This window comes from Vidua macroura, chromosome 4 (assembly GCF_024509145.1).
Source record: "Vidua macroura isolate BioBank_ID:100142 chromosome 4, ASM2450914v1, whole genome shotgun sequence".
Taxonomy (NCBI): Eukaryota; Metazoa; Chordata; class Aves; order Passeriformes; family Viduidae; genus Vidua; species Vidua macroura.
In genome coordinates, this window is record NC_071574.1 from 5145244 (window position 1) to 5158520 (window position 13277).

Here is a 13277-nt window from a genome sequence, read left to right on the forward strand (position 1 = left end):
GCACACTGTACTTCGGACAATCCTTCAAATTTAGCTTCAAATTTAGCATCTGAAAAACACAATTTTACAGTTTTGCACCCCTTTTCCCCCTGCAATGACACGTGACAAGGACACACTTAGGGCTTGAGCTTGTTTATGCTGATTTGCAGGGTTTCGCATTGAACACCGACCAAGGGTTTCTGGCTACTTACCCACTCTTCCTCATCATACTCAGAATGATGGGGTATAGAGTCCTGCCTTTTAATCTGAGAAGGATGATCCTGGTGCTGTGCATCAGCCCCTTCTTCTACACTGTTTCTAGGCACAGCTGGTTTCTTGAGGACGCAGCCAGGCCGGGCTGTGTACAGTGCTAAAAGGGCACTTCTGACCAGCTGGTCCTTGAATGTGTGCACAAATAACTCCGTCTAGGAAAAAAAAAAAACAAACGAATGAAAAGGTTAGACCAAAGAATAAACTTCTGCAGCAAAGGTGTATAACACTGAATTACCCTTAGGCAGAGCAGGTATTTGTTTCAGGCCTGACTGGGAGGCAGAAAACAAAGTAGGCCAACAAATAATGAGGAAAATTTCAAGGGTTTTAGAGATATCGTCACATTCTACAATCCCAGTGTTCTATGGATTAACACAAGAGTGTATTATCTACCATAGATATCATAATCTTTTCACATTTTATTCAAATTCCAAATTTCACCTCAGAGGCAAGCCTCAACAAGAACCAGTTCCAAGAGTAACCAACCACAGCACAATAATTTCTGAATAAGTGTTAGATAAAACACAATTAACCAGTTTAATCATCTCCCTAAATAAAACCCACCACTCTACACCGCTGAAAGAGCAGTATCTGCAAAAGCAGTGTTTCCAGAGATAAATTTCATTACTGGTAGGTATCAACCCAGATATCATGGTAGGTGACACTTGATTTCAAGCTTGATTTTATGTATATTTTAGAGAAAGGAAACTCTGAAGTACTTTTCTCGGGTCTTCTGAAGATGGTATTCAATCTCTGTATCATTTTTCTATGTTGGCTGTTACAGCTGGAATTATACCATATTTTTAAAATCCTTCAACCTCCCTGCATTATTGATCTCCCTTCCACCTCAACAAGAAAAGTAAAATGCTTTCTGTGTATGGGCTTCACCATGTCCAGATTGTCACCATTGCAACAGCACTTCTTGCTGCCACCAGTGTGTCAAACATGCCTATCTCCTTTGTCTCAAACACAGCACCCTAGGAGACTTGGCTTATTCCCTGCATCAGCTGCCAGAACCTATGGAACAGGAGCGGATGAGGTGCAAGGACGCTTCCTTTCACTACAGGATGCAACAACAAACAAAGCCCCAGGGACAGCTTGGAAGAGCCCCCAGTTTTGGTTACTTCAACAACATTGAACAGGCTTCATCTGTCAGAGCAGGGAGGGAGGGCACACCCTGCTGCCACAGAACATCCCACACATCCTGCCCAGAGCTCCCCTCCCCAAACAGAAGTACTGGTTCACAGGGGATGATGAAAATTTCTTTCACAGCACAATTACCTGAATTTACTTATCCCAGGTAAGTGGGATTTTATTTATCCCAGATCAGTGGGATTTAGTCCCCTTCTTATTATCCCAGAACATAGGGAATTGCCATGTGCAGGCAGATTCAGGTGCTGAAGTGTCTTTGTGCACACAGTCTTAATTAAGCAGGGATGTGGGAAGGTATGTAGATAAGAGCCAGAGGATCCAGCCTAAACAAGCAGGATATGCTAGAAATAAGGGTTTCCCAGCCAAGCTCCATTCAGCCCTTATGTGCTGCTCATGCAAAAGCTGGAGAAAAAAGTAGCAAAAAAAAGCCCAAACCAAACAAGTGTCAAGCGTCAGCATCTCCCTGGAATTCCTGAGAAGACTCCTGTAAGTCTTCTCTCCCAGTTTCTGGACTTCTATTCTTATCCTATCCCTTTTGCAAACTACCTGTTCATCTTTTGTATGCATCCACCACTACTCAAGTTCTTTTTCTTGCCTTCCTGTCTCAATACCCTCTCGAAAGTTTACAGATATTTAAGACAAAAAGGCTCTAAAAAATGGATGGTTTTCTTAAGGCTCCAGCTGCTGGGGTAGGTACTTGAATGAGAAGTTTCTGCTTTTTTCCCATTTTCATTATGTTTAGGAAAAAATATTTTCTGGATAGTTTCACATGGAAAGGCTGAAAATTTTACTGCAAATAAATCTCTAGAGTTCTAAAAATAAGAACCTCAGAAAAATCATTGATTTTTTAAACCAAAATCAGACCTGACTTGGGATTCTTTAGATTTGCCAACACTACTCATCTCCCTGGCAATATTACCAGACCCATTCCTTCTCCTCCTTACCAGCTTGGTGCCTGAGGGAAAGGGTGTTTCTTGACAGTTTTCTTATATGCAGCCCCTCAGGACTGTCTCCTCGTAGTCCTGAATTGCTCTGCAGGACAATTTCAATTTTCTACATTTCCAGCCTCCAGACGGTGCATGCTTGGAGAATGAATTAGTCTTTGGGGAATAGTGCTATCAAACCCTACCACTCTTTGCCTTACCACGGCACAATGAGATTTGAGGGCTTGTGTGGTAACACCAAAGCTCCTCTTCAAGACTCTTCTACAGTTCCATATCAAGAGAGTTGAAACTCCATTACTTGTCTATCCTTAAAAACAGCAATATCATGGTTTTGCTGAGGTTTCATACCCATTCCCCACAATGTCCGTTTGAGATCGTTTCAGGTCTCTGGTTCAGCCTGGCAGACTCAAAAAAACTTTACATTTCAGAAAATTATGAGTATTGGATAGCTTGATGTAAAGAATGTCCACTATGACTGTGGTATTCACATGTCCCCTGAACAGAGAGAGACTTAGCTTTCTCAGGATTTCTCCTGAGAGAAGCTGTGAGAGAAGCAGAGAAAAGAGAATCAAAACAATTCTTATCTCATTTGCTGCTCCTGTGTTTGTGCACATGTGGAATGTGTTACGGGGATTGTTTACCTAAGGTGATTGCTTTATTGGATTCTGGTGATGATATTTTGGATTGATTGACCAAGTAGGTCACAGCAGTGTTGGGACTCTCAGCAGATAGAGTCATGGGTTTCCTAGTTAGTTAGTGAAATAGTTATTATTAGTGTAATATAGTTTTAGTATAATATAGTATAATAAAGTAATTAATTAGCCTTCTGAAATCACTTAATTCAGAGCACATCATTCTTCCCGCTGGTCGGACACCACGTTTACTATATATGACTCCAATGTTTAAGTGATATAATTGAATAGAAATATTTTATAGGGAAATTTAGTTTTTAAAGAATATCAGTACAGAAGTGAGACTCCATTTTTTCTTTCAGAAACTAAAATGATTCTGTAATTAAAGTCCATTCAGGGATCCCATTGGTTTAACAGCAGTCTACTTTTAACCTCACTTTCTAACAGCTCAGTACAGCTAAATTTGCAGAACACCACTATTTATGAAATTGCACTGAAATCACAGAAAACTAGTCTATACAAAGAAATAAAAACTCTGCAAATTCTTTTAGATACTCTACTAAAGAGTATTTCTGCAAACAAAGATAGGCATAGCTGGAAAATGAATTTATCAAGCCTTCTGCAAGCTGCAAATGCTGATACACTTGTCAATAGCTAAAGGCTTCCTTAATCAATTAACAAAAAATGATAAAAGGTTAGTCTCAGGAAAACACTACAGTAAATTGCAAATTATATATGGAGATGTAAAGCCATGAGAAAATAAGCTCCATTTAAGAAGCAGCAGTGGAATGATTTAATTTTCCACTTTCAATCCATGCAGCCAGTCCTTCCATTTTCAACATGAAGACTTAAATGTAATTCACATTATTGATAGCTCAGATTTACTCACTGCTACCTAATAATTATATAAAGAATTATTACATATATCAAGTGAAATGTTTTTTAATAAACTTGCAGAATTTAATCACCAGGCAAATCATTTTTATGACTTCTTCAAACAGCTGTTTAATTTCTAAATTTCTATCAAGTTAAAAAATAAGAGCATTTATTTTTTACATATAAAAAGTGTAGGAAAGATGGAATAGCAGAAGCACTACTTATGCATCAGGAAGACAAGTAGGTATAATGTAATAATATTCAGCAGAGCATGTGCTACTCTGTCTTAAATATAAGCAGGAACACTTTGGTAGTCTTGGTTCTCCAGTACTGTACCAGACTACACAGACAGAATATTTTAAGACAGCAATATAAGGCTTTGAATTAACTATGAGGGATCAAATTTCAGTATTGTGTGGGTTCACTGAATTTAGTGCTTTGAAATGATATTTCCCTTTCCTGAAGTTGTTTCTCAGTCTCTCCTCCACATCTCTCTTCCCCTTTTTACAAGCAGCTGTCCCACCACACTTGCTTCCTCAGTAATCCACCCTATTTCTCTATTATCCATCTTTTCCTAAGAGTAAATTTGGTAATAGACAGGGAAGCAGGTATTGAACCACTCCTGCTGCAGTTGTTAAGATAACTGGATTTATCTCTTCCAAGCAAAAGGTGGAGGCTAGACAGACATCCACGGAGTGCATGGGGTGAGGCTCCTTCTTCTGGGAACCTGAGCTCATGTACTGACAGCAATTTAATCCTGGTCCTGAAAAGTTGATATGAACATACACAACTAAGTCACCAGCTATAAATGTAAAATACCTATGACTTTTACAAACTGAATGAATTGGCTTTTTTGGCCCTTTTCCATAGCCAGAGTCTCCAGCAGGCCATGGTTCAAGCAGTGCTTTAGTACCATGGCTGCCTGCAGCCCCTCTGAAAATATTCCTTCCTCCTGTCCAGAGGCAAATGGCCAGAGGAAACACACATTCCTTAGCAACCACCCTTTGGATCTTCAGAACAGACACATCTTTGTCTGATTTGCTTTACCTGTGCATACAGACTTCTTTGAACTAACCTCTAAAAGAGCAGCTTCACTTGTTCTATGCACAGCTAAAAATGCCCTCCTACATGCAAAAGTACATTATAATTGTTAAAACCCTCCTCCTTAAATTCCTCTGTTTCATTTCTAGGCTGAATTCTGCTTTCTTCCATTATCCCTGATATTCACAGTGACTCCAGTGTTCTCAGAGTTACTGTGGATTTACACATCTGCAACTGAGAGCAATGTTTCTCTCCCCCACAGCTCCTCTGCAATGCCTTCACAGCAAGTGGCTGAGCTCAATATTCAGATTTGAAACTCTCCTATTGAATGAGGAACTGCTGGGGTAATGGTGCTCAACAGACCAAAAGGGCTGTCACTTCCCAATAGCTGAAGATATATTGGAATGGTTATTGATTGCGTTATTAAGCCAAACTGGGATTACGTTACTGAAGGGGTGGCCCATGGAGAAATGGAAAACTCTTCACAACCTCTCAGGTCACAGCTATAGTGCTGTGAAAAAAAAAAAAAAAAATCCTATATTTTTATAGGATAACATATGCTGGGAAGTACTACAGGCTTCAGCTAATCTCCATTATCAGTCTGTGAGACCGGCGGGAAATATTGTCTTCTCTAATTTAGAAAGAAAGGAACTAAAATGAGGAAGAGCCTACAGCTACAGATGGATATAATAGGCGAAAGAGAATTAAAATTTGAGATCTCCTAGAGCCAATTTCCCAGCTTCTCCTTCTAGGCTGCATCACCATTTCTGATCATGCTCTTATTCTAAACCTTATACACCAACCTGGCTTGAACCACCTCCCATAAGCAGCAGCTTGAAATATAACAGAAAGAGAATTAAAAAAATAATGATTTCTCATACTACAAAATTATTTATAATTTTTTATATTTTGATAAACTCCAGTATGTGGCCACTGGAGGATAAAGAAGATATATGAAATTAAATTAATTACAATTTTAAATAAAGGCAATCTTTATAGATTTCATTAATTTTCTACACGGAAAGCCTAGAGAAATGCTAAATAACATTATTTTTGTAATAACAACATTTTGAAGCTTATTTTAGCTGAGTTTATTTAACATTTCCTGATGCTGTAAAAGTCAATTTATGCAGAAACCCCCCTTCCTCCCCAGCACTTAGAGAGACTTGCTTATTCCATTTTCCATTGCAGTGAGGATTTGAATCTTACTTTTTCTGAAAGCATCTTTAAAGAATTCTTCAAGCTGTCTGGAGAACGTTGGCTTGCAGAACTAAGCAGCAGGTCTGCATGGCTTGATATGAGAGGTTGCAGATGACTGATGTTGCTGAGAACTTCTTTTGCCTTGGCTGTGTTTTCAGGTGAATAGTAAATACACTGGTATCCAGTACTGTGATAACAGAGAGTCACATAATGTCAAATTCATTTCTGCCATTAATAGCAATGTTTACGGTGCTAAAAATCTTACCACTACTTTTGCAAAAAAAAAAAAAAAAAAAAAAAAAAAAAAAAAAAAAAAAAAAAAAAAGCCAGATGCCTGAACTTCATAGACACCACTGAAAATGCTCCTGCCTTTAAGGGTAAAAACAAACCTTTCCTTGAACAGTAGCATAAAACAGACTGCCCGCCACCACATGCTCCAAGTAATACAGTACAAAATTCCTTTGAGTGACTGATCTGAACAAAAAAAACCCATATTTTTAATGTGTTTCTTTTAAACACTGTAATTCTAGAGGTAGAAAATATTTGACAAAGTCAGGAAATAATACCAAAGAGCATAAGGCTCTTATTTTTCCAACTGAACTCCCCAACAGAGTATTAACTACCTCACTAAGTCTTTCAAAATGGGCCATTAACGTTTAATTGATCAGTGGCCCACACTGTGTTTTGATTAGCCTCAGTGATGTCCAGGAAGTGATGACAAACAGAGTTATCACCAATAAAAAAAACAGGTGCCTGATTTGCAAGAAGAGACACAGCAATGGGGCGTGGAAGTGAATTACTTCAAAACAACACAAATGCACACCGCAAACTTCCTAGTTTCAACTGTTCAAACTACTGCAATTCTTTTGCAGGACTTGTCCTATCCCTCTTTCCTCTTTTCCCCTTTGCAAATTATGCAATATCCTCTTGTACCATTGTTCCCAAACACCATTTCAGACAGCATGTACACACCCACTGCCTCTTGCCTCCAGTGCACAGTTCCTCACCTGAACCTCTTGTACGTAACTCTTCCTTTTATAAAGCCCTGCTTCAGTCTTTCAGAGAAACTAAGCAAAATCTTTTGCAGCTTCAGATTAAAACAGGAAAAAAAGAAACCAAGAAAAAAAGAAACCAAGTACCTCCTGGCACATCAGCAATGCCAGAGGAATGTACATACTACTCCCAGGTTGGTACTACGTGTATCTCCCTTCTCTCCTCCTGTATCTTTCCGTCATAAGTACTTCAGTCCCTTCAGCGCTTTCACCACTGATTTCTTTCTTAATTTTGCATACCAAGACCCAATATTGACACTTGTTCAACCCTCTGAACTTCATGCATTCTGTTTCATTTCAGTCTTTTTTCCAGATTTCTTCACTCCCCCCACTTCCCCTTCGTGCCTTTTATTGAGTGACTTCCAATTCCTTCTCATTAGTTTTCTACAAATTAGAAATTAAATCTTGACCAGTCCCTTCCAATTCCACATTTTCTATGACTTTGGCAAATAAGGACAGCTTCAAGCAGTCTTAAAATTAAGGCTCTTGCTTACATATTTTGCTAAGTTACAGTCCCAGTACCCAATTCTATTTTTCTATTCCCCAATACCCATTCTATTTTTCTGTCTTTCACCAATGTCTTCACTCCTAGATACAATTCTTTGTAGAGGCAGTCAGGATGAATGGCATCTAAGTGAGCAAAGCTCAGCCATGCTACCAGCCACATCTAAATTACGATGCATCTCCAACTTACATGAGCTACTCATGTCTACTAGACTCATGTCTGGTAGAAGTCATAATTCTGAGTATTTCAGCAAAAATGAATAATATAAACTGTCTCTCCTAATGAATTAGGAAAAAAAAAACCAAACCTACAAACCTCTGTCACTCTGAGTAATAAGGAAACTGCCACAGCTCTGCCTTCGAGGTGGATACACTGTTAGTGAGGTGAACTTCCAGAGTCAGACCTAGCACTACGTTCACTGGAACACTCAAGCTGCCAGGCTCAGTAGGTATGGCAGAGACAAAGAGTAGTAGTCTGTCTTAACTGCAGTGAAGACATAATCTTAAAAGCCTTGATACTTCTCTAATTCCCCATCAAGCTTTTCCTTCCCTTCATCAAACAGTCTTTTTTGCAGGCTGAATCTGGCTAATGCTGTTATCAAGCTCACCATGCACATAACTCCTTTCTGGGATTTCCCTCAGTCTTTAAATCCCAGATAATTTTCACTGATCTCCCACAGCTCTAAGCTTCACTGAAAATTGCAGCAGAAAAGCTACAGACACCACTGTAAGAAAGAGGGCAGAGTGACACTAAAGGTGTGGGCAGTTGTCACTGCGATTAAGTAAATCATAGCTTTTAAGTAAAGGAATTAGTGAAGAGAGAATGACTCTTCAGAATGACTGGTAATTATGTGGATAATTTAAACATTTCCGGAACCCTAGAAAGCATGACACAACTTCAAATATTTAGTTTCTCTCATAATTTGAGGACAACTTCCTCCATCCCCCTAGAAGAATGCGTAATTATTTTTCAGAAACAACACGTTTGGGAGTATTTGAAGTTTCTACCTGTTGTCTTCACACTGTTGCATCTATGACTGCTGAGCTCTTCTGAGGCATTACCCTCCCTGAAAAGACATTACTACTTACAAATCAGTGACATTCCTTCCTCTACAACTTTTAAAGCTTACTGCTGCATACAGCTCTGGTTTGTAAGTACTATTAGGTAGAAGAGGCAGCTGCCTCTTACAGAGAAACTTTTCACAGTGGCCCTAAGGCACAAACTAGATGAAACTTTTGCATTAGGGTAAAGGCCACATGGGTGGATCCAGTGCAGAGTATCAGCAGCATAATGAAAACCTACCTCTGATACATAAATTATGACCTATGTACCTTTTGAAAAACTGTATAATAATGCCTTCTGGGTTAAGTTTCAAAGCTTTCACTAAGCACATAAAACCACACTTGATCATTTCCATATATTGGCACCATCATTAACTATGAACACATGACTGTCAGCGGCCATTTCAGTTTTAAAATTTCTTTAAGGACATTCTTGTGTAATTTGATGTCTTGGAGATGGTTTATATTCCATATCCATTTTTGATTTTGTTTTGTTTTGTGTCTAGAATAGTCACTGCCTCCACTAGCTCCAGGAGTATCGTGATGGGTGAGGGACAGCCCGGCATCCTGCAGGGCTTGGGGGCCAGGGGCTGCTCTTCCTTCTGGTGGGGTGATTGACACAGCTGCCATGCTGCACCCTGCCTCTGACAGCATATCTTGTTGCCCTATGGTTTTTGACCGTTTCTTTTCTTTTTCCTGTTACTGGGGTTTGCCAGCTTGCTTCGCTGCTCCTCTGCTTGCCTGGGAGCCCAAAGCCGGCGCGTGCTGCACCAGGAGCCGGGAGCCCTCCCCACTGGGCTGTTCCCTCTGTGCCATCGCCCAAGCCCGGGTCCAGCCATTGCTGGTCAGCTATCCAAGGTAGAGAGGCACTGCCTAGCCCCTGTTTTCTGTCACTGCTTCAGGACTTTTTTGCTACATTTTACCTCGATACCCCCCCGTCTCCCTTTTGCTACGCCATGGCCATGGGGAGTGGTGGCCGAGCCCGCGCCACAGCGCCCCCTGCAGCCGCGGGGGAATCATCGCACCCGCCCTGCCCAGCTGGGAGCCAGCAGCGCCCCTGGCGGCCGTGAGCGGAACTGCAGCGCAGGGGAAAGCGCCCCAGAGCCGAGAGCCGGCTGCGGGTGGGGCTCTGCTGCTGCTCCGCTGGCCGGGCTGCTGACATGAGGCTGGCTGCTTGCCTTGTTCCACATATCTATTCTAGTAAAGAACTGCCATTTGTTTTCTCATATCTTTGCCTGAAAGCCCCGTAATTTCAAAGTTATAATAATTTGAAAGGAAGGGGGTCCTATTTTCCATTCCCACCTTCCTTGGCAGACACCTGTCTTTCACACCAAGACATTTGAATTAATATTAAATTGGCTACATTTTAGTTCTAGATTAACAAAGGTTCTGCCTGAGAATAAATACTGCAATATGGTAAATGTCTAATTTACAATGAAGCTCTGAGTTACTCCACTCCTGCTGTTGACTGCATAATTCGTGTCACTGAGTTAAATTGCGACCATCTGGGACTAGCTTAGTCTTCCAGCAATGAACATTTGACCTCCCATTTTTCACAGCCAAACCTACAGACATTAGCATCAAGAATATAGTTAAAGCAAGTGCATCTACCCCTAGATAACTTGAATTTTATGTACATTACTGAAGACACCAATTCAGTGGTTTACTTATGGATCGTATGTATTCTGTCTAAAGAGGGAACTTATGATCAAAACTAAATTGCTACATAAAAACTCTGGGTAACTCATGATCTCAGGAAATAAAACTAAACCAGATGATCAGAGCTGAGGTTATGGAAACAGGCTTGGAAAAAACTAGAAGTATGAATTACTTTGGTTTTTTTATTACTTTTAAGATTCCCTTGCCACCTTGGAAATTCTAACGTTGAATATGAGGAAAATGGAATGATGCTGTTAGTTCTGTCTATGATGACCAAATGTCCACAAATCTTTATCTTGAGCAAATAGCTAAGGCTGTATGCACGGCACATTGCCTGCTGCTTCTCTATTTACCTTCATTCCCAACCCAGTAAAATCCAATTTCTCTTCCTCACACACATGTATACATGCAAAAAATAGGGTAAAGTGAGCAAAGAATAACATGAAAAGTGTTAGGCATGGCAGGCATTTCCTTTGAGAAGAAAGATTACAATTAGATCAAACGCAGATCTCTGGGACTTTCTGTGAAATTGTACCATTTCTGATTCCTCAGAGATCAGAAATGTGTTGAAGGTTACAAAGTTCAGGCAATAGGAACACAGAATATTGCAACATTAATAAAATCTCTGGTCACCAAACAGTTACCTTACTGAAGGAGCACATCTCATATCTTTACTAAAAATCTAGGCCTCAAAACAGAAATATAGAACAGAACAGAAATGTTCAAACTCAAATTAAATTTATTAAATTATTATAGCTTTGGGGAAAAAAAACAGCAGAAAATATTTTTCAGTAGTTCTAGTTTTACCAATTTGCAAATTTAAAGCAGGATCATTTCTCAACAGCTTGCTAGAAATTATGTATAAATCCACAGTGAATCACATCACCTAATGCAGCTTGTATGCATCTCTTTTTCTTGATGGTTAGAGTTGGGGCATTAAAAATTTGCAATCATAAGTGTCTATGTGTTTTGGTTAAAACAGAGATGATTAAATTAGATTTTAAATAAGAAAAAAAGTCCTTTGTGTATCTCAAAAGTGATTTATGAACACTTCAAGCAGTGAGGCACTATATGGGTATAACTTGGAGAATGTCTGATTTAAATGTTTCTGCACAGCTGAGCTCTAAAAACAATAATTTGTTGACTGATGAGAAGACAAGCCCTTCCATTTGCTGGAAGAAGAAATAATCTATACTATTAAGCCAAAAGAGACTGTATCTGAACACTTTTCTTTTACACAGATACAGGAAAGGAAAAAATTAAAAGAACATGCCAATACAGAATAATGAAAAATATTCTAAAATAAATGGATATCATACAGAAGTAATTAATATTCTGCAATTATTTGCCATACTTTAATCATCCTACTTCATTTATTTTAATGCAAATGCTATCATGCCTAAACAAAATTTTTAAAAAGTAACAATTGTTCTTACTCATGTTATGAAATTCACTCCCTGCTACTAAAGGGACAGACATAGTAGAGCCATGCCTCACAGACTTGACTGATGTTTATAGTGGAAGGGCCTTTGATCCGTCTCTTTGATACAGAAGAAAATAGTATGCAATGGAATGGGCTTCAGATCACATACCAGAAAGTTCTATATTTTTCACCTAAAAGAAAAGCCTTTCTTGCTCTTATTTCAGACTTTTATTTTTTAATATGCCTTTAAAAAAATTGGATATGACATTCCTGATGGTGATAAATGAGAGAAGAATTGCAATAACACTGCATTTTTGTAAATATTATTATGCAGGGCTTTCCCTTTGTGTCTGCACAAGGATGCATATTCTGAGTAATAGAAAACATGCCAGAACTATCTTCAGATACACACTTTCCACATTCTGCTGTTTGATAAACTTTCACAAAACATATGTCTCAGTCTTGTTTTTGTTTTGCAATTGCAAATGCTGCCAAATAACCGTTCCTCTTTGTCTGTTAATTACACAAGTCTAAGATTGAGCAAGAAATATTTTGCGATATGCTGACACTGCTGAATATTTTGATAAACTGTTCCAATAATCAGACTGAAGGTCAGAGACATGCAAGGCATTCTGTCACATCTTGAAAGCTACCAGGATTGGCTGAGAACTAATCTCTTCCCACATCTCACTCTAGGTCTTCAGCTCAGTTAGCCTAGAGAAAATGGCTGCTGAATCTGTGATTTTTTTCTGTTCATTCTATATGCTGACTGACATCACAAGGTGTCACTTCTTCCTTCAACAAAACCTTCAGAAAATCTGCCCCCATCATAAAACAGGAAATTTAAATTGCAAGAGGTGCCCCTGGGGACACTATGTGTCCTCAAAGCATCTTTATGCAGCGAAATAAACAGGTGCGTGCAAAATAACACTGTTGTCACCACAGTGAAATAAATTTCTCCATTATAAGATTGAGAATGGTCCTTTCATGTATTTATTTAAAGCAGACCTCCTCCTGAATATTCATTAAGTGAGATTGTATTGAGAGCTTGCTTACTCCTGTCTTTCAACTCACATAAGTTCTTGAAGTTGAAAAACCAAAAGATGGTGTTTTCTCTGAGCTGCTCTCAAAGATAGCAGGAAAGGTGAATTTTGGAGGCTTCCTCCTTTCTACTTTGTGAGAGTTCATACACAAGTGACCATTTCCCCAGCTCTGGCGAGCGATTAGCTGAAAATTGCAGTACACTGTTTTCAGCGCTCAAACTTCAGTTTCCTAGACTGACTCAGGCTCAATTTTTAGGAAGAGTCTGACAGGATAGTAACGTAGCTACCCTAGTTGTAGCATCATGAAGACAGACTTTTGCTTTTCCAGGAGAACCCAGAAACATAAAGGAAACTGTCAGAGTAAACTTCTTGTACCCTGTCCTTAAAAATTGCCAAAACACAGGTGTTTCTGAGGGATGCAGGAAAATCTAAACAGCAGG

At 39.3% G+C, this 13277-nt stretch overlaps 1 protein-coding gene across 7 annotated transcripts in view; it reads right to left on the reverse strand.

Annotated features, from left to right (window-relative positions):
- The window catches only part of INPP4B (inositol polyphosphate-4-phosphatase type II B), a 105915-nt gene that overhangs the window by 62583 nt on the left and 30055 nt on the right, over nucleotides 1-13277 (reverse strand). For 5 of the 7 annotated variants that reach the window (XM_053976417.1, XM_053976421.1, XM_053976420.1 and 2 more), the window contains exons 7-8: nucleotides 6104-6281; nucleotides 192-404 (exon numbers count right to left, since the gene is read on the reverse strand). In XM_053976417.1, the coding sequence (XP_053832392.1) occupies nucleotides 192-404; nucleotides 6104-6281 (391 nt within the window). The remainder of the gene's footprint in view (nucleotides 1-191; nucleotides 405-6103; nucleotides 6282-13277) is intronic. The other 2 variants (XM_053976423.1, XM_053976422.1) reach the window with 1 other exon arrangement.